Source organism: Pholcus phalangioides, unplaced genomic scaffold (assembly GCF_987345545.1).
Source record: "Pholcus phalangioides strain wild (caught in Gottingen) unplaced genomic scaffold, Ppha-v1.0 ptg000028l_1, whole genome shotgun sequence".
Classification (NCBI taxonomy): domain Eukaryota; kingdom Metazoa; phylum Arthropoda; class Arachnida; order Araneae; family Pholcidae; genus Pholcus; species Pholcus phalangioides.
In genome coordinates this window covers 5,150,497-5,176,868 of record NW_028301618.1, presented here as the reverse complement: position 1 = coordinate 5,176,868, position 26,372 = coordinate 5,150,497, and the positions used below count along the sequence as shown (strand labels likewise).

General features: G+C 41.5%; 1 protein-coding gene and 1 pseudogene across 1 annotated transcript; both read right to left on the bottom strand.

The window, feature by feature from the left end:
• Positions 1-206: 206 nt before the first annotated feature.
• On the bottom strand, positions 207-16,988 carry LOC149067805 (uncharacterized; annotated as a pseudogene).
• Positions 16,989-24,747: 7,759 nt separating this feature from the next.
• Positions 24,748-25,440, bottom strand: LOC149067804 (uncharacterized). Its single transcript, XM_089252371.1, has one exon. The coding sequence runs from the start codon at positions 25,438-25,440 to the stop codon at positions 24,748-24,750; it is 693 nt and encodes a 230-aa protein (XP_089108497.1).
• Positions 25,441-26,372: the final 932 nt, after the last annotated feature.

Here is a 26,372-nt window from a genome sequence, read left to right as displayed (position 1 = left end):
GGTGATCTTTATCTCTGCATACAGAAATACAATAATAAATCTATTGTGTGCAATATTAATGCAAAATAAATGCAATACAAAATTATCGGAATAAATAAATTTTTGCTTCCACTCAGTAACGTATACACATGCTTTCACCCCTCAGCTGTATGAAAAAAGCAAAATTTTCTTTGGATTTTATAATTATTACTTAGAGCCAAAAAAAATTAATATGTATGATCAAATAATGTATCACACTTTGAACAAAGCTCTTTTTTTAAGAGTATAGACTGTTTCTCTGTAATTTCACTGGAAGTAGGTTTAGAAAGTTTAATTTTCTTGCTGGAACGTGTTTTCTTAACTGCATAAAATCTTTTTTGTTCTAAGATTTTTTTGTTAGATGGTTCTGAACTAATTTTATTTTGATGTAGCAAAACACTCTGTGTATTAATTTGCATTAAATGTTCAATAGCATTTAAATGGTGGTTTATTTTCAGAGATGTATTATCATCCATACTGCCAAGTGTACATAATTTTTTGGCGAGTAAATCTATTTTCATTACATTCATCTCATGACAATTTGTACGAGCCTTTATAGAGTTTGTTTACCACACCTGTAGATATGGAAGAATTATTTAGATCATTTAAAGGACCAGTGAAGTTTTGTTCCTTGTTTAGTGAAAATATAACATAATGAACATGTTTGCACATGCAGTTAGAAATGACATTATCATGGCAAGTACATGCATATGCTGTTGAACACACTGCACAATCTCTACGGGCAATAATGCAAGCATTACCACAAGAGTGCTTTTTCACGACATTGTATGTATTCCCAGTAGACACTATTTTCCACTCACCATCTTTGATTTGCTCAATTTTAGCATTGAGAACTTTCCCTTCTCCATGTCTCTTAAAATTTTGAGACCCCTTTCTTGTAATTTTTCCTTTTAGAGTTTCGATGTGCCCATCAAAACTTTCATCTTTTACGAAATTGATTAGTTCTCCAATAACTTTGTCCACTCTTTTTATCCTTTTGCCCTCCAAGTATATATGTTTAAGTTGCCGGTGGAAGCTTTCGAGATGCATGTTCGTATTAATTTTTGCTCCTTTCCGGAAACAATAAGCCCACATCTCAGATCTTTTTAGATAATGCTCTTTAAAATAATAAAAGAATTCTTTTGTGGCAGCATCTTCTTCAAGCATTTCACAAAAGTTCTTGCACATTTCATTAAATTTACGTTCATCCAACTCATACATTATTGTTTTCAAAGTTTTATACACATCTGCTCGTATTTCTCTTTTGAGAGACGAAAGATGTTTCTTCCACGCTCGATCCACATGCCAAGCACATAACAAATACTTGTCACATGGACCAAAAACACTTATCCAGGCATTCTTGTACATCACTGCATCATCACTCATGAATATGCGAGATGACACATTATTTGGTGAAGATGCTTTTACGCAGTTAAAAAAATGCACTAGGGTTGCAGTGTCTACTGTTGACAAGATACAGAAGGCAACTGGCATTCCTTCTTCATACTCGTCAATCACAAGTAACGTGACAAGTTCAAACCCATGTCCAGATATACCATGAGTAGAGTCTACACACACACGATCTCCACCAAAACGACTAAACATACTTTTTTGATAATTAGTCATAATGACAAGCATGAAGTCTTTTTTTGAAATAATAGGGTGTTGTTCATCTTGTCTTTTGAAAAAAAGCACTGGATTCCTTTCTTCACTTTTCATTCTTTCCACCCAAGCACAGACACTGGCTTCATCATTTGCTAAAACAGATCCACTGTTCGGCAGCATCAGTCCAAAATCTCTTTTAATGTTGTGGAGATCTTTTTTTGTTACCAGATGCGTTCGCTCGGTAGGAAATTCCACTGTATGTCTGATGTCTTGAATAATTCTTTTTTCCCCTACTCCTTGCAAAATTTTACCTAAATTATAAAAGTAAAGTAAAATTAAAAGCAACAAAAATAAGTATCTGCTAAGAATTAGTTACATTTTATAAGCAATACATTAAAAAGGCTTCATGTGAAAAACTGAAACTGAATTAAATTTTTTTTCGCTGGTGCCACGACACAATTTTTTATGGCCGTTCTGCCAGTCTTATCTGCGGGCCACGAAGTACGTGACCTATATTGTATCGTGTAAGTGTGTGTGTGTGAAAAATGCGTGTAAATGTGGTGTAAAAAATTTAGTCAAATCCGGGTTTTTCAAGTTCAGTTTCATAATTTTTGCAGGTAAAATGCCGTTGCCGTGAGCTGAAAATGAGAGTCATTTCATGATTATGCACTCCAAATAATGTCCAGGTTTAGAAAATTTTACAAAGCAGGTCCATGATGTTAAGGGGGAAAAGAGGAAAAATTTCCGCGATGTTGATGCGAAACAAAAAACCTCTGGGTTTAATCATTTGTGTTTGCTTGGATTGTAATGTATATATCTTTAATGTACGTTCTTGTTACTTTCATTTATAGTTTTCATTTCGTGCTCGTTTTCCGAGTCATCGCTTGAGCATCAGTGTCGCCATCTATCGGCTTATGTTTCGTTTGAAACTGTATGGACTTAAAGGGACCTGGGAACGCCCCCTCCCTCCTTGGCTTTGTAGAAACATGATGCAATAATTTAGAAAAATAGAGAATAAGAAAAAATGATTCAAAAAATTATTAAAAACGGGATATATACATTATATACACTATCTTACACTGTACAGTTCACCAAGGTCTGAAGAGAACGTTCTGCGGCCGTCCATACCGCCAAATGACTCTGGGGTCATATCCGACCAGTTCTGAGAGATGTCTCTGCTCCGAATTTCTAAGGATTTCATATTGCGATTCCGCCAGAACCTTGACGTAATCGAAGAAAGAGTTTATCTGTAGGTCTCTGCGGATATCAATGTTCCTCATATACCAGCCCGCTCTAGTGAATTTTCGAAAGTTTTTATTTTCGAAAATTTGTAGGGTGTTCAAGTTCTTTTTTGTAGCGAAGGTCCAAACGGGGGCGGCGTAAGAGATTACGGGTCTGATTACGGTTTTATACAAGTGCATTTTGTTCCTAAGTGAGAGACCGCTATTTGGGAAGAAAATTTTATTGAGCATGCCAAGTTGTTTGGTGGCCTTCATCCTGACGTATTCTGTGTGGGCTTTAAAGTTTAATTTTCTGTCGAAAAATATGCCCAGGTATTTTATTTGTTGTTTTGGGGGCAGCCTCGCACGACCAAGTTCTATGTGGTGGTTTGGTCCCATGGGAGGGTTTCTTCTCTTGTGAAACCATATGAAGCTGCACTTGCTATGGTTAAGTGCTATATCTGAATCGAGGCAGTAATCTTCGATATCATCGACCGTTTCTTGTAAATTTTCAAAGGCTTTATCGGGGTCTCTGCAATTTGTCGAAATTAGCACGTCATCTGCGTACTGACTTATAAGGCCTCTCTGGGGGGCGGGGAAATCGTTTACGTAGAGGGAGAACAATAGTGGGCCCAACACGCTTCCCTGAGGGACCGAGGCCCTTACAGGTCTTCTCGAAGAGAGGGCGTTGCCTATTTTTACTGAGAAGTGTCTTTCTTGAAGGTAATTCTTAACAAAGTAAATGAATTTAGGAGGGAAATTTAGGTTAATTAATTTGAAGATGAGTGTTTCATGGCTAGTTCTATCAAACGCTCGAGCGAAGTCGAGGGAGAGAGAACAAACATAATCTTTGTTATTTACGGCGTCCATAAAATATTCAGTTGTTCTGAGCAGTTGAGTGACGCACGAGTGTTCTTTCCTGAATCCGTGCTGTTCAGTTCGAATTATAGAGTAACTGTCACAGTAGTTATGAAGGCGCTTGATATATATTCGTTCGAATAATTTCCCAATATTCGAAAGCAAGCTGATTGGGCGATAGTTTTGGGGGAAAAGGGGGTCAGCATTTGGTTTCGGAATGGGTTTGACTATGGCATCTTTCCAAACTGGGGGAAAGTAATTAATGGCAAGTATTGCATTAAATATGTTGACCAATGAGGCCCTAATGATCGGGGGGAACGCCTTTATCGCCTGATTGGAGATATTATCTCGGCCTGGGGCTTTTCTCGTTGCTAGGTGTTTTATTAATTCATTAAGTTCTTGTATCGAAGTGGGCGGGACCTCGTTGTTTGTTGACTGGGGGGCGGGGCTGCATTGGAGATATCTTGAGATAGTGTCGCTTATATGCTGTTTGATGCGAGCGCTTTGTAGGCCGTTCGGGGCAAATTGCTGCTCGAATTGGTCAGCGAAACCCTCCGCTATTTCTTCTGGAGTGAACACGACTCCACCATTACTCCCATGAATACTGTGTATTGTGTTCATTTTGGGCTTACAAATTTTGAGGGCCTTCCAAATAGAACCGTCGGCGATGTTAACCTCGTTCATGAAAAAGTTAAATCTTTCATGTTTGAAGGCCCTTATGTCTGCTCTTATTTCCCTTTCCATCTGCGAGAGCCTGATCTTATCTGTGCCGAGCCTATTCCTTTGCCATTTCTTTCTTAGCTTATTTTTGTCTCTTATTTTTTTAAGAAGCACTTTAGATAGTCCATACTGATGTTCGTTCGCTTTTATTTTGGTCGTGGACCGACAGATGGCGTCTTGGATCATTTCTGTGATCTGTGCAATTTTCTCGTCAATATCACTTTCAGTGGGAAAATCGATCGAGATCTCTGGGGTCGTGGCAAGTTCAGCAGTAAATGATTCCCAATTAGTTTTTAAGTAGAACGGAATTTTACGGGGAAAGAGGAAGTCAAGTTTGATAAGAATTGGGTTATGGTTAGAGTCCACAAGTTCAGGAGAAGAGATAGAGAAGGTGTGGTCAAAGTTTTTAGCAAGAGCAAAGTCAATAACCGAAGGGATCTGAATGGAGCATGCTGGGAAGTGGATGGGTTCTCTAGTTGCCAGGATGTCAATGTTGTTGTTTTGTACGAATCGGAAGAGGGCGGTACCCTTCGACTGATTGTACCTGCAATTCCAGGCTTCATGATGAAGGTTCCAATCACCGGCAACCAGAGTGGGCGTATTAGTATTGAAAATGTGAGCAAGCAGGTTTAGATCAAGATTTTTGTTGGGGGGTTTATAGAGAGAAGCGACGTTAATATTAGTATTATTAATGTTAATGGTAGCAGCAATAACTTCCATAGAGGAGTCTGGGAGGTCGAGCCTTTTAAAGGGAATATTGTTGCGTATAAACAATGCCACGCCCCCTCCTCGATTATGCAATCGATCAAGTCGAATAGCATTAAAGCGTGGGATTTTAATTTGCGTGCTGGGCACAAGCCAGGTCTCTTGACAGAGGAAGATGTCTACGTTGTGCTCGACTAGTGCCTCTGTGAGCTCTTCTAGGCTGGGCTTGAGGCTGGTTGCGTTCCAGGAGAAAAACGTAAGTGGCCTGGGTGGGGTGAAGCTGTCTATGTGGGCTGTTGTATTAATTGTTAGAGCTTTGGGCGAGGAAGTTGAGAACTTCGGTTAGGCTGAGAAGAATCTCAGAAAGTTTATTTTCTACCTCCCTAGGAGGTTTAACAATGTTTGTGATTTTTTGTGTAGATAGCATTATTGACTTAATTTCATAATTAATGTCAGTTTCGTGGGGGGTGAAGACAAGAGTGGGGATTGGCTCGTGGCAATCTTCTACGTTGTTGGGGGGCGGGGTCAGCTCGATGTTTGCGTCTGTTGTATTCCCATAGTCGTTTTCTATCTGGGGCTTGTTTAATTTTTTCTCGACATTTGATATGGTGTCTTCGAGTAGAGAACTGATCTCTTTATTTGTTTGCTCTTCGAATGCTATCTCAAGCTCTCTTGCATAATCGTGCTGCTTCATTGAGTAGCCTTTAAATAAGGGGTGTGGCCCTTTCCTCGTGTAATAGTTTGCAACTTTAGTGAAGGGTGCGGAGTTCGGTTTGTTTGTCAGGGGAGTGAACGAGTTTCTCCTGGAAAGCGGTACTGGAGGGGAAACGTCCATGGGCGTGTCCTCTGTCTCTTCGTGAATGTTAGGTGTGGGGGGCGTGCCTCTGATTATATCAGCAAAAGATCTGGTGTTGGCACTCTTGGTTATGAGTGGTTCATCACGAATTACTGCTGGGAGGGAGGGGATAATGAGCCTGCCTGTTTCTTGCGCCTGTCGCTTTAGCTTCACAGGGCAACCTCCAAAGGTAGAGCAGTGCTTTCCTCCGCAAAGGAAGCACTTTTTTAGATTTATGTTGCCCTTATGTGGGCAGTCCCTGCCACTGTGAGATTGCGAGCAGAAGGCACATCTGGCTCTTTCTTGGCAAGAGATGGAGGTGTGGCCGAGCTTTAAACATTTTCTGCACTGGAGGGTGTTTCTATTACCCTTATAACGTTCAATTTGTATTGGGATGCTTGCAATCTCTGTTATATTAAAGAGACCCTTATCCTTCAGGGCAAATTCTACTAGGTAGAGTGGGTACTCAAAACCAGTTCTATAATTCTTCATTTTGGAGATTTTTATGACCTCGAAACCTTGTGAGAGGATATCCTCGGCAATCTCATCGGGGTCAACGCCCACGGGAAAACCTCTAATGACAATTTTAAGGTTTTTTTCATTTTCCAGCTGAAAGGTATAAAATTTAAATCCCTTGTCAGTGCAGTACCTAGTTGTCTTCCGGTAGTCGTTTTCGGAATAGACTTTAATCGAGACCGAAGTGGGGGTGGATTTGGACTCGGGAGGGAACTCACAGAGCTTTCGTATTTCAGCGTAGTCTTTCAACCACCTGGGGCCCCATTCTGAAAGCACAATTGGTGGAATATTAGTTTTCTTCTTTTTATATGAGACCGTTGTGAAGCCCTCTTCGTCTGGGTCTTCTGTGGGCGTATCCCCATTGTTGATGTTTACGTTTGGGCAGGTCTCTTGTGAGGAGGAAGGTAGCGAAGAGGCTTCCCTTTGTCCTGATTGGTTGGTGGGAGAGGAAGATGATGATGCTGATGGTTCGCTCTCCGGAGGAGCATTGCCCTGGTGCATTATGGGAGCATCGTTCGAGATGGGAGAGAGAGGCTCGCAAGGGATTATGGGAGGAGCAATATTAGGGTGCATTGTGGGAGGAAATACAGAGCTGTGCGAGGAGGGCTCGCAGGGAATTATGGGAGGAGAGGACTTATTGGGAATTATGGGATGTTTTTCAGCTCCGGAGTCTCTTACGCTAGGAATTATGGGAGTGTTTCTCCTCTTGGGAGCGTGCCTGCCATTGTTCGGGGGAGGGCTATGGTCGCCATCTTGATCGTTAAAGGATGTAGCCGAGTCTTGCGAGCTATCATCTGATGCAATCGCAAATGATAATGTTTTTATCTCGGGGGAGAGGCTCATTTCGTGGGCTCTTCTTCTTTTTCTGGACCCAGCGAGCTTTTTGCTAAGATTTTCTGGGGAGATGTCAATTGACGGGGCTTTTCTGTAATCTAACGCCAGAATATGGCAGCATGGGTTTTTGCGGACAATGTCCATAAATTCGCAGATCCCGTTGAAGTACGGAACAGAGATCTCTCCTTTGTCGGCGTCCTCGCTATTGATATACTCGCTATACAATCCGAGTAGCTCGGCGAACTTCTCGGATGTATTGCAAGACTGTTCCTCAAGGGGTCCCAGGGTTTCCTGTTTGTCGTGAAAATACCCAAGCCATGGGTCTACAAGTTCAATAAGGGCATCAACATCGCGGTTAAATAGATCGACAAAATTATCGCGTACATTATCAAACATTTTGAGAGCAATATGGGAATTGCCGCCATCTTCGGGGCGGACTGCGGGACAGAACCTGGCCATTACAAGAAACGCATAAGCATAAAGGACTCACCGGAGATGAACATCAGCTGGAGAGGTAAGAGAACGGCCGAGCTTCTCAAGGCACTTCACTTGCGAAAGGAAGGAAGAGCTCGGCTAATTTCTGAAAGAAAGACCAATGCTGTTGGTAAAACCTCTCACCAGCCGAGTTAATTTATCATCTCAGGTTAGGACTAGGTCCTCGGTCGTGTGGCGTCACGTCCCCGGTGTGAACTCGCCTTGTTTCATACGGTGTTAGTGTCTACTGAACGAACTGTCGGAGCTGTCTTTTAGTACGTCTGCACGTATTGGCGTCTCGTGCGAATGATGTCGTGTTTTTGTTGTGTTGAAAGGCTTCATGAGCTGAGCTGAGCTGAATAAAGCCTATTTTGCCGGTTCCGCGGCACAAATTCTATGGCCGTTCTACCGGTCTTATTAGGGGGTCACTATGGAAGTGACCTATCATGTATCGTGCATGAGGTGTATAATGTGTGTTTTGTTGTGTAAAAGTTGGACAAAATCGGGATTCAAAGCTCATAACAACACAATTTTCGCAGGTAAAACGCCGCCGCCTTCTGAAAACAAGAAAGAGTAAGTCATGAGATTAATACGCTATGACAATGGTCAGTTCCGGTTAGTTCGTTCTGAAGCTTAGATGTTATTTCGAGGAAAAACAATACTCGATCTTTTTGAGCATGAAAAAACCTCAAGACTTCTTTTGAGGGCCGTTAAAAATAGATTAAAGATAAGATAACAATAAATAATAATAATAAGATCGACCATGCCGATTTGAAGTGACATCATGGAGGTGAACTCTAATTTTAGCTGTTTTGCCTTCTCACAAGTATCAATGTCCATGAATGTTAGGGCGCCATCTATTATCAACATTTAAAGTGACTATTTCTGATATGGGGGAGCAAATCCTCTACAAGGCTTATACACATGTTTCAAATTTATAAAATACAATTAGGTAAAATACAATTAATGAAAAATTAAGGAGAAAAAATATCTACAGTGTATTTACAAATTTCCTATATACAAATTTACACTTGCCAAGTTCTATATAGAAGATTCTGCGGCCTTCTATACCTGAAAATTAGCGCAGGATCATAGTCAACTAGTTCAGCAAGCTGAGCATTCTCTGAGTTTCTCAGAGTTTCATACTGGGTCTCCGCAAGTCTCTTTATATACTCAAAAAATGAATCCATATGAATGTCTCTCCGTATGTCTATGTTCCTCATGTACCAACTGGCACCCGTAAATTTTCTGAAATTTTCATTTTCAAAAATCTGAAGTGTCTGAATATTTTTCTTTGTAGCAAAAGCCCATACAGGCGACGCATAAGAAATAATAGGACGAATAACTGTTCTATATAGATGTAGCTTATTTCTAAGAGAAAGACCACTCTTTGGGAAAAATATTTTGTTTAGCATCCCTAGGTTCTTTGTAGCTTTCATTCTCACTTGCTCAGTGTGAGCTTTGAAGTTAATTTTTCTGTCCATTACCACTCCTAGATATTTGATATGTGGCTTCGGGGCAAGTGTGACATTTCCTAGCTCTATATGGTAATTAGGGCCCATAGGAGGATTGTGTCTTTTATGAAACCAGATAAAGCTACATTTCGAGTGATTCAACGCTATATCCGAGTCTCTGCAGTAATCGTCTATTTCGTCCACAGTTTCTTGTAAGTTATCAAATGCTTTCCGTGCATCTCTGCAGTTCGTACTGATTAAAACATCATCTGCATATTGGCTTAGCAAACCTCTTTGAGGACCAGGAAAATCATTCACATATAGTGAAAACAGTTGAGGGCCTAGGACACTTCCTTGGGGGACGGAAGCCCTGACTGGTCTAATGGTCGAGTGTGCGTCCCCTATTCGTACTTGGAACTGCCTCCCACTCAAGTAGTTTCGTATAAAGTAAACAAACTTCGTAGGAAAATTCATCCTTATCAGTTTATAGATAAGCGTATCATGGTTTGTTCTGTCAAAAGCCTTTGCAAAGTCCAGAGCCAAAGAACACACATACTCTTTGTGATTCACAGCATCCATTATAAACTCAGTGGTTCTAAGGAGTTGTGTGACACACGAGTGCGCCCCCCTGAATCCATGTTGTTCCGGTCGAATTATTGCATTGTTACTACAGAAATTATTAAACCTCTTGATGTAAATTCTTTCAAACAATTTCCCTACATTAGACAATAAACTGATGGGGCGATAATTTTGTGGGAAGAGCGGATCAGTGCCCGGTTTGTGAATAGCCTTAATAACGGCCATCTTCCAAATCTCAGGAAAATGATTAATCTGCAACATGTTGTTAAACAGATTGACCAGAGACCTTATGATGTTCGTGGGCAAGGCCTTAAGGGCAAGGTTCGAGATCTTATCACGCCCTGGAGCCTTTCTATTCTTGAGCTTTCTGATAAGCTCATTGACTTCCTCCATGTTAGTAAGCGGTACTTCTGCCGATTCCAAAACCGGGGGGGTGTGTGACTCAGTGTATTCTCTGATACATTCTTGTATCTGTTCCCTCGTCGTTGAGGGTTGCAAGTTATTCGGCGCAAATTGCTCTTCAAATGTGTCAGCAAAAGCTTCCGCAATATCAGGGGGGTTAAAAACAACGCCACCCCTTTGCCCGTGAATTCTGCTAATCATTGTGGCTTTCGGCTTGCAAATCTTAAGGGCCCTCCAGAGAGAGCCGTCAGCAATGTTGACTTCCTGCATAAAAAAGTTAAATCTCTCATGAGTGTATGCTCTGATCTCAGCCCTAATTTCCCTCTCCATGCTATTGAGAAGCAATTTGTCACTTCTGATTCTAAACCTTTGCCACCTCTTCCGAACTTTGTTCTTTGCCCTGATTTTGTTCAATAGCTCCCTTGAGAGCCCAAACTGATGCTCACTAGTTTTAACTTTGATAGTACAACGACAGATGGCGCCATTAATCTCGTCAGTAAGGGAAGCAACACTGTCATCTATTGCTTGCTCCGTGGGATTTTGAAGACTAATTACTGGAACAGCCAAAAGTTCATTAGTGAATTTTTCCCAGTCAGTCTTAAGAATGTAAGGAATCTTCCTTGAGATTAGAAAATCAAGTTGCAGTACAATCGGATTGTGATTTGAATCAACAAGCTCTGGGGATGTGATCGAAATTGCCGATTCAATGTTTTTCGCTAGCGCAAAATCAATGACCGAAGCACGTTGCAGAGAGCATGATGGGAAGTGTGTGGGGTCCTTGGTCGCAATAATATCAATAACATTGTTTTGACAATAATGAAATAATTTAGTGCCTGCCCTTTGATCGTAGTCACAGTTCCAGGCAGTATGATGTAGATTCCAGTCTCCTGCTATAATAGTGGGGGTGTCTTTGTTAAACAAATGTGTAAGCAAGTTATAATCCAGGTTATTGTTGGGGGGTTTATACAGGGAAACAATATTAATGTTGGTGTTGTTAACACAAATGGTTACTCCCACCGCCTCAGTAGTATTAGAGTTCGGTAATTCAAGTACATCATAGGGAATGTTGTTACGAATGTAAGCAGCGACTCTTCCCCCCCTATTATGAAGTCGATCGCGTCTGACGCACTGGTATCTAGGAATTTTAACAGTGACGCTTGGTATGAGCCATGTCTCCTGACAGAGAAAAACATCCACATTAAATTCTACAAGTGCCTCTGTTAATTCTTTAATGCTGGGTTTGAGACTCGTGGCATTCCACGAGAAAATCGTAAGTGGCCTCGGAGGGCCACAGGTAGGCATTGTTGTTGTTGTACTAATTTTTGGTGCCTTTTGATAGGAAGTTAAGAACTTCAGTGAGACTACGAAGGATTTCAGAGAGAGTCCTTTCGACCTCTTTGGGCGGTTTACAACAATTTGTTATTTTCTGCATGGATAACATAATAGATTTAATTTCATAATTAACATTAGTCTCTGAGGGAGAGAATTCCATAGAATTAATAGGTTCCTCCTCTCCCCTTTCTAATAATGTGGGCGTGTCTTGTTTGTTTACATCAAATGTGTTTACCACTACAACGGGTCTCTCCACTACCTCCTTGACCATTTCTGTCACAATTTCTTGCACGTCGCTAGCCATCTTTCTATCCAATGCCTTCTCAAGTTCAATGGCATAATCATGTTGCTTCAAGGAGAAGCCCTTGTAGAGAGGGTGTGGTCCCTTTTTGTTATAGTAGTGAGAAATTTTAGTGAAAGCCAAGGAGTTGGGTTTCTCAGTGAGAGGCGTAAACGAATTTCGTCTTACAAGTGGAACGTGTGATGATATCTCCATGGGAGCATCTCCCTCTTCTTCTTCTGCTAGTACGCAGTCCCCAATGGGCGTTCCCCTGATCACTTCAGCAAAAGAGCGGGTTTTATTACTCCGATTTATAAGTGGGTCATCTCTAATAATTGCTGGGAGGGAGGGAATAACTAGCCTACCTGATCCCTGCTGCTGTCTTTGCAGTTTCACAGGGCATCCCCCATAAGTAGAACAATGCTTACCATTACACAAGAAACACTTCTTTAAATTGATGTTGCCTTTATTAGGGCAGTCCCGCCCACTATGCAGTTGCGCACAAAAGGCGCAACGTGATCTTTCTTTGCAAGACACCGATGTGTGCCCTAGGATAAGACAATTTCTACATTGCAGGGTATTCCTGTTTCCTTTATACCTTTCAATTTGTACAGGTATCCCAGCAATCTCTGTAATATTAAATATCTCTTTATCCTTGATTGAGAATTCAACAAGGTATAGTGGGTAGTCATAACCCGTCCTGTAGTTTTTCATTTTTGCTACTTTAATAACCTCATGCCCTTGTGACATGATATCCTCCGCTATATCATCAGGGGGCACATTCACAGGGAGTCCTCTAATCACTATTTTGAGGTTTCTCTCACTTTCCATTTGGAAAGTATGAAATTTGAAATTTTTCTCATTACAGTATCTAGTAACTTTCCTATAGTCATTTTCACAAAATACTTTGATGGACACCGTTGTCGGAGTTGACTTAGACTCCGGCGGGAAATCACACATTCTCCTAATCTCCGCATAATTTTTTAACCATTTGGGGCCCCATTCAGAAAGAACTATTGGTGGGATATTGCTTTTTCTCTTCTTATAACTAACTTGGGTGAAACCATCATTATCATCTGTGTCGAATACCTCTGAGGGCATGTCTCCACTATTTATGTTTACATTCTCTTCCGGGAGAGTCTGGGAGCAACTCCTTCGCTGTGATTGATCAACACTATTTATGCCACTGGATATTATGGGAGGAGTTGGTGCCTCCTCATTAGTCTCTTCATTAAGTCTCCTGGGATTGTTAATTTCAGAATCCAGTACCTCACTAGACATCAGGGTACTTCGTCGAGGGGACGGGATAATTGGAGAAGTACCCACTCTAGGAATTATGGGAGGGCTATCCTCCTGCGATATTATGTGATTGTCCTCCTGCGAACCTTTTTCACCACCCATATTAGCGGTCCCCACGCTAGAATTAGGGCTAGCAGTAATATCTCCTTCATAGCATATAATAGAATCTTGCGTATCATCAGAATCTATAGCAAAAGCTAAAGTCTTCTTTTCTGGGGAAGGGCTGATTACATGCAGCCTTTTCCTCTTACGAGAGGTATCCAATTTTTGAGCAATACTTTCTGGGGACTTGTCTATTTTGGGTCTCTTGCGAAATTCAAGAGCAAGAATATGACAACATGGTTTGAGGGCAATAAATTCAAAGAACTCGCAAAGGCCTGTCACTAGAGCCGCAGAGGGGTCCTGCTGGAAACTTTCGTCACTGTTTAGATGATCAGAGAACAGAGACAAAATGTTATCAAACTTCTCGGCCGTTTCACAATCAGCATCCTCAATTGGATATAGATTAAGTTGAGCATCATGAAAAAATCCCAACCAGGGTTCAATAATACTAATCAATTCCTCTAGATTTTCATTAAACAACCGGGCAAAATTATCTCTAATATAACAAAACTTATCATCTATATTGCCGCCATCAACGGGACGGATTGCCGGACAAAATCTGACCATCATGAAAAATAGCGCATAATCCCAATTGACTTACCCGGGATGACAAACGCTGGAGATTCGTGGCTTCTCCGCAGATCCTCGATAGAACGTTATAATACTGACGTCGTCGAAGAGCTCCAAATAGTGCGACTGTTCCTCAGCTTTTCAAATGGTCGTGTCCCCGTGTTCGTGTTCGAAAGGCTTCATGTATGCACCGATTTTGGGTTATGTTTTCATTCAACTTTCAAATGTATCGGGAACTGCTCGACCTATCAAGACCTAAATTTTGCATATGTGCCAAATGATAGGTACTCTAAGACATTGTTGGAAGCCATCGAAAACCAATTGTTTTGGGCTTGACAATCATTGTTTTAATGTTTACTAGGGGTCCCATAATTCCTATACTATCTTGGACTGACAAGACCTGACTTAAATGATTTTATTTCTTGATTTTTACATTATATCATACGTATTGGAGGAAGTGAAAAGTTCAGTTCGGCGCCTTGCCCCCACTTTGAATAACCAATTGTTAGGAGGAGCAGCATTTGATTATTGTGGTGAACTGCAAATTGAGCTATATTGTCTTGTGTTGCTCATTTAAGTGCATCAAACAGCATTGTTTATTGTTGTGAATCAGCTATTGCACTGATTCACAGTAGGTACATATTTTGGTGTATCATGTTCTGGTGAGCACCGTGTTTTATTGTGCATCGAGGTTTCATTCTGTTGAGAGGGTGTATTACGGATCATCGTGAATTGAGCAGGCACTATTTATTATGGTGCTTTAGATAGAGAGGTTTATCATGCATTGTTCCCTATATATTGCATATATCTGAGTTTTGTGCAATGAAGTGCATTGTGTGCGTGTGTATTTTTTTAGTGTATCGTAGTGTATTGTGTAATTGCAATGCATTGCGTAATGAGGTATGTTGCAATTGAATTTGTTTACTGTTGTATGATGTATTATCCTAACTATTCGGCTGATTAATATGATCTCTGTATGGCTAATCATGGCCCCCTACATGGGGGGGGGGGCCTGACAGGGCTCTAGCCTTGGGGCCAGGGACAGTTCTCATCATTTTTTGCTCTTTCACGCTATAAATTAACTACAGAAGGGACCCACAAAAGATGCCAGCCTAGGGCCCCCGCTCCAGGATGTGGGGGCCATGTGACTAATGATTCAGGATTATGGTAATACTCATACATCTATCTTCCAAATCAGCAGTTTGAAACTGGCAATTACGTGACTATTTTTTTAAGCTCCCACAATACATTTCTGCTGGATGAAATGAAAGTATGACGAGTAGCAAGGTATATTGCTGGAGAAAGGGAAGTTTTTGGACATCAAAGGCATCGGGGAGTGGGGCCTCCATTTTAATGCCTGAAATTATGCAGTATTTCATGACTAAAAATTTATTTAAATTTATGAAATGGTGTTTCCTTTGGAAACAGAATTGTTACTACATACCTGCTATAATTTCTTTTTCTGATTTAGGTATTGGGACATGGCACCATACAGAGTTGTGCTTATAATGTTCTTTGTAATATGACACAGAAACATGACTATCAAAGTCCTTCACTTTCAGGTATGTTGTACAATGGAATCCTAATTTTCTTGTTCCTTGGCCTTTCAACTGTCTCTTTCTATCTCCAACTTTTAGTTTGGGTGATTCACTGCGATTACAAACCAATACAATGTGCTTGACATTTTTTACCGTCTTTTTGGAAGTTACAACAAACTTGGCATCGGTCTTTTTTTCTTCCTCTGCCAACCACTCACAAAAATCTAAAAGAAAAAGCAGTATTTCAACAACAAAAATATTTTAAACAGAAAATTTCAATACATTTTTCAACATGAGAGAAAGTTATTTACTCTTTAGACCAGTGTTTTACCAACCTGGGGGTGGTTGAAGTGCGCTACAAGTATAATATAGGATCTTATGACTTGGGGGGATGAGAAAAAAAATTCTGGAAAAGGGGGCGATGGAACAAAAAGTTTGGGGAACTATGTTCTAGACAAAAGTAAAAGAATCCAATGCACCACACAATATCTTTTAAAAGAGTTCTTGTTTGAGCAAATGAATGTCTTAAATTTCCCTGTCAGCATTTGTTCTGTCTTGACTTGGTTCATAAACCTTCGCTGGACCATACTCAGGAATTTCACAGCATGATGCAAAAAGAAAATTGCAGCCCCTTCTTAAAAAATTTATTAAATTACTCCCTGACTTACGAACTTTCTATGCAACGAACAGAAATTTAGTAGTCTTGGTTATACAGTATGTCACAAAAATTGTACAGGAGGTGTACAGAATCAGAACGCTGAAAGGAAAAATATGTTCAGAAGGAAGTCATTTTATAATGTATACGTATATATTCCTTTTCGTGTACATTCATTATATTCATTTTCATGGTGTAATGTATATTGGAAACAGGGCCACAACTGGGGGGGGGGGAGGAGGCAGGCAGTCTAGTGTCCTGGGCGCCGGACCAGAGAGGGAACGAATTTCACCCTTTAACCTCTCCTTCAACATTAGAAAAAGGTGCCAAAATGTGTGCTGGCCCTAGAGTACCAAGCATATAGTTGTGGCCCTGACTGGAAATATTTGGAGGGCTCAAAAATATTGGTGGTGGGCTTCCATAAGCATTACAATATTGGGTAGAAGGGGGTTTGATCCCAATACAATTTTAAGCATACACTCTTTGGAATGCCTTCCATAATTGTAATAGCTATCAGTGCTTCAATATATTATTGGGGTTGAAACTGAAAGCTGTTGCCCACAAAATATTTACTTTCAGGAGAGAAAAATTTAATTTTCATAAAATATTTCCCATTCCAGAAGAAAAGGGTTTCTTTTAGGAAAATTGTGCGTCCCCCTCCCCCCTAAATTTTGTAGCCCGGTGTAACACCTTTCGAACCTGCTTAAGTCTGGGCCTAAACCTTTCAGTATTTGTAACTAAACTTTCCATAGTAATTTTAATCATGCTCCCCTCTTTATGTCTTACCTTTTTAAAAGCGTGCCATGTTTTCCACATTTGCTATATTAAGGCAAAATTGACATAAATCATAGCTGAACATAGAGAGAGCTTTTGATGTTATGATTTCCAACACAGCATTATCAGTGGTAGTCACAGGTTCAGAATCAATGGTGTAGACCAATGATTCTCAAACTTTTGTCACCTGCAGCTCTCTTACCCAATTCATGATTCATCTATGGCTCCCTAGAATAGTTTCGTGGATATTTTCCCATAGGAAAAAACCACTTCATAGGCACACAAATCAATATCTCCAGCTTGCCACAACGTCCCTGATAAAGTTTAGTGACACCCTTTGGAGCTACAACTCACACTTTGAGGAAACACTAAAATATTTATTTCAACCGTAACTTTTCAACAACTGATATACATGCTAAGACAATTATAAAAGTTTATATCTTATACATCACATTTTACAATTTTGAGAACTGGGATTATAAATCCATCTAAATAATCGTAATTAGCAGGGCTTGGAATATCAAGAAAACGATGCACCAAGGCGCCAACTAAATATTTTAGGACTGACACATAATTCTTTTGCCCAAGCTACAAATCATGCATAGAAAGTTTTAGATGCCTATATGAATTTTTTTAATCACCATGACGCCTGGAATTATCAATCCTTGCAAATTAGATGTTGAGTGTTTATAAAATTTTTCTCCTCTCGTATTCAATACTATAGGAGTCGTCTTTAAGCAATATCTCAATAACATTATAGCAGGGGTTTTCTAAAAAAAAACCAATATAGTAGCATATAGGGTATATACTATACATACCTGAATACTCTTTGAACTCCAAATCTTGGCAGTTTCCAATATTTCCAAGATCATGACTATCCTTCAAATGATCTCTGAGTTGGCACACAGTCCGGAATTTCTCCTTGCAATCGTCTTCTTTGCATTGAGTTTCTTCACTTCGTGGATTTCCCTCTTATGTTTGTTTAGACCACTCTGGGAAGCAAAACTTTTCTCGCAATATTGGCAAACAAACTTATTCCCTGCATTATCATTTGTCGTTTTTAATCCATGAACCCGGGACTTGGGACCACTCAAGTAACGCTTAGGCAAAGCGCAAATTGAGGCACGTGCAGCGTTCGCGACACGAGCACTCTGTTTTGCGGCCAACGGAAATCAGAAGGACAGCGCAAATTGATACATGAGGTGACACTACGCTAAGCGCGTGTACGCGCGCACTCGTTGGCGCTTCTGTTGAGCCGCAGATTTTCGTGCCCCGCGCGCACGATTCTTCGTATTCGGTAGGGGTTTTTTAAAAATTAAACCGCCATTATTAACACCGGTATTATCAATTATTTCTTTAATTAATTCCTGAATTATTTTATTTCGTTCTGAATTTTTATTAAATATTATTGTTCTTTGCAAAGTTTTGACTTTATTGGATTCATTAATCATTAATTTAGGAATTCAGTATGGGATTCATTATTGGATTCATTAATCATTAATTTAGGAATTCAATATGGGATTCATTAAATTAGGAATTCATTATTGGATTCACTAATTTCGGAATTCATTAATTTCAGGATTTTCATTGATACAGCGAATTTTCACTGATTTTGTGATTGTTTCCAAATTTTATAAATTGTCATTAATTCTGAATTTTAATTAATTTTTATGCATCCATAATTTTTATTAGTTTTTAGAGAAAAAATCCACTTTTATTTTTTTAATTGCCTACGAAATATTTCCCATTAAATTTATGAATTCGGCTTTAATTACGAATATTCATTAACTATGATATTTTATCGATCGATAGAGGAATAATTTTTCATAAAATCTGAAATTTAATTATTAATTTCACTAGTTCTGGTATTTCATTAATGTAGTTGTTTCCATTAAATATGAATTTCCAGCAGTTTTGAAATTATTTATTTTTAATTGTGATCAATCCTTTCATTTGTCTTAACTTTTCACAAGTTCAAAATTTTCATTCATTATGGGATTAATTCGGATATTAATTTCGGAAAAATTCCATCAGTAAATTCCATTAAGTTCAGAATATTTATTCCTTGTGTTCACGTTTTTATATACGGTATTTTAATATATTTTTCAGGGCATTCCCATACTTTTTATTTTAATTAATGTTATGTCTTCATTAGTGTAAACTTTAATGACCAATATATAATATCCAATCTCCGGAAAATTCCCAAATGCCAAGGTTGCAGGCCCGAAATCTTTTCCTTTTGAAAACGCTCGTGCACTTGAAACGCGTTCCAATATGCGCATCCCCTCGCTACGCACGGGGCGTGTTGACGTCATCGCATTCGGGTCCCGCCCACTCGCGAACGCTGCACGCGACTCAATTTGCGCTTAGCCTTAAAATAAAATTCCGCGCCGGCATTTGTAATCCATTTTTTTTTCAACACCTGATATCAACAAGGAAAAAAAAATCAACAAATATATGCCCCAAGAAAGGAATTTGGCCAAGAAGGATGAAATTTAAAATTAGACGAAAATGAAAACGGGCGAGAAACTACGAGCGAAGCACATGGAAAATAAGAGAGAAAAGTAACAAGCGCGGGAAAAAGAGAGAGAAAAAAAAAATAGCGCCAAAGCCACATGCAAAAGGTTACAAGGAAGAAAATCGTGGTTTTACGTCAATGTCAAATCAAATCCGACACTAGAACAGAGTCGGACAAGGATTGAGGTGCTTTCGAAATTTCTAGCCAACCTCTGGTTAAATGCAAACAGGCAGGGGCGTAGCCAGAAATTTCGTTCGGGGGGGGGGGGGGACCACTTTCATTTCGGGGGGGGGACCAAAGTGACAGAACAATAGATTTGGCCATCTTTTTCCCTTTTTTCGGTCATTTTCTCACATTTCGGGGGGGGGGACCAGACCCCCAAGTCCCCCCCCCCCTGGCTACGCCCTTGCAAACAGGGTCTCTACTTCTGTGTGATAACTCCGAGGTATTTGGCTCTGTCTGTCGGAGTGATTCTTGAGCCCCCCTACTTCCAGATATGCCTGGGGGGGGGGGGGGAGGTTGTTAGGTCTTACTCCCGTTATCCATATGAAAACTGTCTTGTTTGCATTTATCCTGGTTCTACTGTTGGCACACCAGCGCTCGATCTCTCTTGCGTTCTCCCGAAGGCGTTCCAATGCGCGCAATGGGCTATGATGACACTGGGCGACCGCGCTGTCATCAGCGTAAAGGGCCGTGAGTCCTGTTGGGCTCACGGGGAAGTCGTTTATATGATAATTGTGAAGTGCCGGTCCGAGAACGCTTCCTTGGGCTATAGAGGCCCGTATGGGTCACTCGGAGGATAATGTATCGTTAATTTTGACTTTGAAAGATCTACCTTCTAGGTAATTTTTGATAAAATTTATTAAGCTATGTGGCAAGTTCATGCTAATTAGCTTATGCAACAGCCCGTTATGCCAGACCTTATCGAAACTTTTAGCCAGATCGTAGAGGGCCTTTGCAACTGTTACGCGCTTGGCTCTAGCCTATTGCAAGTATTCGATCACCCTCAGGAGTTGTGTCGTCGTTGAGTGCCCGTCTCGAAATCCATGTTGTTCTGGTATCAGAGTCAGGTGGTAGTCATTGTAGTCATGGACTCTTTTGACCACCACCCGCTCAAATACTTTGCCAAACGAGCTGAGTAAGGAGATTGGCCGCCAATTAGAGGCAAGTGATAAATCCTGGCCAGCCTTTGGAATAAGTCTTATGATGGCGAATTCCTCTTGCAAGTTAAAGCATGATTTGGATAAGAGCGATATTTCTGATAATTTTGTTCTCGTAGAAAAGCTATTTCCCATTACAAGATATACAGAAGACTGGATGTTGTGAAGATATTTATTATTTGAGATGTTAATTTTTTAAGGAAGGAAGAAACTCATCTCTGCCTCTACCGGGAGACTACTCTACTCTACTTTTTCCTTCCTTAAAAAATTAACATCTCAAATAATAAATATCTTCACAACATCCAGTCTTCTGTATATCTTGTATTAACAAGTGGAGAGCGACATTCATGTCATATTTCCCATTAACATGCATGATTAATTATTGATGATTAACATTATTAATTAACATGATTAACATTCCCATTGCATGCATGAGCTCGGAAAAACATCTGTCAAAAATCAAATACTTTTCCTAAAAATTTCAAATAAATGTCCTGGTAATAGAGGATATTTGGGGCTTCTGTTCCAAAAAACTAATAATGTTTTGAGAATAATTACTGTAGTCAACAAATCGTCAATAAACAGTAGTTTTGCATTGCTTTAGCATTATAAGATGTCTCGCGATGAATCTGATGACGTCACTAAAACGTTGAAAGCGAAAATTAAAAATCCAGTTTTACGGCCCACCTAATCAATGACGTCATCTATCGTTTCAATGATTCGTTCCTCGTATTTTCGCCCCTCCCACAATTGATGACGTTGCGCGTTCTGCGTCTCTCATTCGTTCGATGATGACGTCATGAAGTCCTTACGCTGAAGCCCAAGACTCTTAGAGGAGAAATATAGAAATAATTATATTCCTTCTCGATGGCAAGACTTATTGAATGAAATAATTTTAAAATTTATTGAATGAAATAATTTTAAAATTTATTGAATGAAATAATTTTAAAATTTATTGAATGAAATAATTTTAAAATTTATTGAATGAAATAATTTTAAAATTATTGAATGAAATAATTTTAAAATTTATTGAATGAAATAATTTTAAAATTTATTAAATGAAATAATTGCAAAATTGATGAAAAATCCAGAATCAAATCAGTTGTAGCTAGGCTGACCATATTTCCTCGAGAGAAATACGGGAAATTAGGATTCCAAATACGGAAAAATACGGGACATCGCCAATTATCGCCAAGAACGATGCCAAAAATGAACAATGTTGCCAAATATTGCATAAATTACGAAAAAATCGCAATGGCGGGAAATGAAGCATTACCGTAAATTGCAGTGAATTCTACGAAATAAAGCGTCCACCAAGGCAAATGTGGGAGATTAATGTTGTTATTTGTAATTGTAATTATCATAATATAATTCATAAGTTGAAAAATAATTTCAATCTTTGACATCAATAAAGAATAAAAATCCAAGTAGGCGTCATGTCAAAAAACGGGAAAAACCGGGACACTTCTGCCAAAAAGTCGGGACGGCTAGAAAAAGAAATAAAACCGGGACTGTCCCGGGAAATACGGGACGTATGGCCACCCAAGTTGTAGCTCAGAAATCTTGTTTACTGAGAAGAAATAATGTTTGATAGACAAGTATGGGGACCGTGTGTTCAAGATTATTGCGTCAGCAGATTTTTTAGCCGTTTTTAACCCCCCCCCCCCTCCGTCAGCAAAGATTTCGTCAGCTCTGCCTCATCTCCTAATGCAAATTAGGATCTGAGACGTACGCGGAAACATGGACACAAGCATGGCCCCCCCACATCCTAGAATGGGGCCCCTAGGATGCGATCTTTCGCGGGCCCCTCCCGTCAGACTTCACGTATAGTTCACGTATAGCATGAAAAAGCAAAAAAATAATGAGAATTTTCCTGGGCCCTGTCAACCCCGGCCATGTGGGAGCCATGGGCATAAGCCCCCATGCCCCCCCCCCGATTATCAAAAAATATTTAAACAGTGCAAAAAATATTTAAAAAATTAAAATATCGGGAGATAATACCTTTATGTGTTGTTATAATCAATTTCTGTTAATTTCGATGCTATTTGAAGGCTAAGAACTCAAAATTTTTCTTCAAGAAATGCATTGCTACCCATCCTTTGTGCTATATATTCTTAACTCGTGGTCCTCGAGATTATCTGATGTGACCGGCCACCCCAAAACTAATTTTGTAAAAATGAACTAGGTGGCACATTCACAGATCGCTTAAGTGGCGCGTAGCACGATTCCAGAGCATTTAAGCGGCTCTAGCGCATTTTCAGATTATTTAAGTAGGCTCGTGGCACATTCACATCATTTTAGCGACCCGTGGCACATTCACATCATTTTAGCGACCCGCGGCACATTCACATCATTTTAGCGACCCGTGGCACATCCACAGATCACTTGAGCGGTCCGTGGTACATTTTGAGATCACTTGAGCGGTCCGCGGTACATTTTGAGATCCCTTCTATGACATGCTGTACAGTTTTAGAGCACTTTAGTGGCCCGCAGTGCAGTTCTACTTCACTCAAGTTACCCGCAGCATATTTGCGGATCATTTGAGAGACGCGCGGCACAGTTCCAGGGCACTGTGACAGTGGAACATTCAGAGGCCGTCAAAGTGCAAAGTGGCTGTTTAGAGAACTTATCAAAAGGGGGGAACATTAGTTCTGGTCATAGGCGGATATTTACTTGGAAGTCTGGGGGGCACGATCATTATTGCTAGGGGGCACGACGATGATGATGTCAATTCATATATATAGATCAGTCGACTCCTTCTCTGACGCTGGGGGGGGGGCAATGCCCCCTTCCGTATCTCCGCCTATGGTTCAGATGCCCACAAAGAATAGGGAAAGTCTTTTTTCTCGTTTTTGGCATTCCCAGTAAAAATGCCTCCATCAAGAATATTTCATATTTTTGTAAAGGGTGATTGATGGACGTAAGTATCATTTAAACGCCCCCCCCCTCCCCGTCAGAAAGACCAGACGCGCCTCCACGTTAATATTCGTGAGAACCTCTAACGTATTGGAGACGCGCCGGAGACCGTTTATTGAGTAAAAGAAAATCTGACTGCAAGAGCCATACAGAATGGACACAACCGTGGAAGACAATACTGTCCCATCACGAGTCCAAGATTCTTGGATAGATATATGTGAGAAAAGGAAAGGTGACAGAGCAGCTCGTCCGCTTTGGAGGGAGCTTGGTGTCCAGACCTAGGCTCCCACCCGGGCCGTCTGCGCCGGGGAGCATCTCTGCTGGCCGTCTGCCAGAGAGTGATGGCTCCCATCTAGCCGTCGCTAGAGAGCGCTCCCATCCAGCAAGCTGGAGAGCCAAGTTTTACCAAGGGGGGACACCGCGCCGTCCCTCTACGACGGTTACAGAAAAAAAAAAAAAAAAAGATTGAGCGAAGCAGAGTGCCCGTGCTGTGCAGATTTCCAAAATGATGAAAAAAAAAGAGAATAAAAAAATAGTGCAAGAAAGAACAGTATACAAATATACAAAATGTACAGGAGATCCTATAATACACACTATATACACACGATAATACACATGTGATCCTATAGTTACGGCGTCGACATCAGGGAGCTTACACAAGCCCTGGGTGTGGTGAGTGGGTCGTATCGCATCTCGTTGAGGGGTTTCGGATTACACCAGCATAAAATGTTGACCGGTGGTGCGTGATCTGGTAACTGGCGGGTCAAGATCATCCGTATTTCCGCTGTCAGAGTCGCTAGACGGGGGGTCAGACATGGTATCTTGATGTAGAAGGTGCGAAAAAGCTTCCAAGAAGTTAATTAGTGCAGCAATTTTGTTGTAGTTGAAGGGGCTGCGCATCATACGTCGTTTCCATGCATATTGGTGCACGCTCCAGTCTCCCAAGAAGAAGGAGTGGTACGATTACGTAAGGGTACATATGGAAACGTAGTGGTGGAGATCGCCGATTCCCCCGCAGGCGCAGAAGTGGTTATTCGAGGCCTTAAACCTCTTCAAGTACGTCGGGAAGGGACCATGTTCCGTGTAAAAGATGATTTTCGTCCTTGACCACACCTCCCGACCACGTGAGACCGTTGGGACAATGAGGTTAACGTTGGTGGAAGTCTCCTCCGCATTCCATATGAGTTGCCACCTGCGGAGGACCAGCGTAGCAAAATGTGACTTTGCGTGCGAAGCTGGCAGCGGGGAGAGTGATGGCAGAAGTGGCTGTCGTGGCGCTTTTAGCTAGGGTGTCGGCCTCCTCGTTGCCTTTAAGTCCTTGGTGGGCTTTAATCCATGAAAGGCGTATGCGTGGGGGCAGGAGGAGGGTATTACGAGTGTCGTTCACCAGTTGGGTTCGGTTGAACGGTTTGATATGGCGTGGAGGGAAGAGAGGCTGTCAGTGAAGATCATGGAAGGTTCAGAGCATGAAGAAGCGAAGCGGACCGCTTGGAGAATGGCAAAGATCTCGGCTTGGAAGATCGAGTTGAAATTGTTGAGTCGGGAGCTCCAGTCTTGTACTCGGACATGGTTGCGGAATGCCAGGAATGCAGAGGCCACGCCGTCGGAGTTCTTGGAGCCATCTGTGAAAATCTGCCACTGTTGTTCGTTGAATGGCGCCTGGAAAAGAGCAATTTGGTCCGTGGGCAGCTCCTTTGACGGGTGCTGGGGAACGCTGGGGACCGGGCGTTCAAACCTGTCGGCCAGGAATCTCGTGTTGAAAAACGTGACGTCTTCCCTGAACCTAAGCAGCCGAACCTGGCGATTCTCCGCTTGCAGAACGAGGCCCAGAGGAGGGTTGTGGGTGGCCAGCTGGAGTACCTTGTTCGACGTGGACCTGTATGCTCGAGTGATGAACAGGAGTAGCGGGCGCTGAAGAGCCTGAACCGCCCTTGAGAGCCTGACGCCGGGGTCGGAATACCATATGGATGCGCCGTAGGCCACTTGCCTGACAATTATCTGACGATAGAGGGTATTCCGAAACTCCTTGCCGTAGCCCCAATTCGAGCCTGAGAGGCGCCTGAAGTCTTTGAGCATCTTTGCCGTCTTCTTCTGCAAGTACGAAACGTGCGAGAGGAAGTTAAGGTTCTTATCAATAATTATCCCTAGAACCTTAATTGATGAGGCATGCTTTAGCCTGACGTTGTTCAGTTTGAACGAGGGCTTCTTCAGGCGCTTGTTTGGCCACAGGACCAGTGATTTGGATGGTTCCACCTGAAGGTCGTTTTCCTGGAGCCATCTGGAGATCGTAGGAGAACGATGCGTCCCAGTGACGTGATATTCTCCGGTTGGCGAGCGGCTAGGACTAGCACCAGGTCGTCGGCGTAGGCTTGAAGGAACGCCTTTGTGCCAGGGGGAAGGGGGAACGATGAGTGAAGAAGAGGATCGAATGCGAGGTTCCAGAAGGCCGGATACCTCGTGCATGATACCTCGCCCATGTCCGTAGACAGTGTGACCTCTCTGTCCGGCAGGATATCCTCTAGGAGCGCACTAAATGGGGCTGGGACATCAAGGTTGCGGATGGCGCTGATGACTTTCTCGTGGCTTACGTTATTAAAGGCTCCCTTGATGTCCAGCGATATGACTGCCGTAAGGAGATTCTCCCTGCGGTTTGCCTCGATCGAAGTCAGCAGGTGGCGAAGGGCGTCGTCTGCTGATCTTCCTGCCCTGAAGCCGAATTGCATCGGATGAAGCGCCTCTCCTTGCTCCAAGTAAAACGTCAGCCTCTGTGCGATTAGTTTTTCCAGTATCTTGCCCAGATTCGAGGTCAGCGTGATAGGCCGGGATGACGTTGTTAGTGCGGAACCAGGCTTAGGTACAAGTACCAGGCGGCCCTTTTTGAAGATGGATGGGAACAGGGAAAAATCCAGGCACTTGTTGCACACTCCTGTCCAGTAGTCCAACATTGTCTGGACAAACGCCTGTACAATTCTGTTGGAGAGCCCGTCTGGACCGGACGCCTTGTTGAG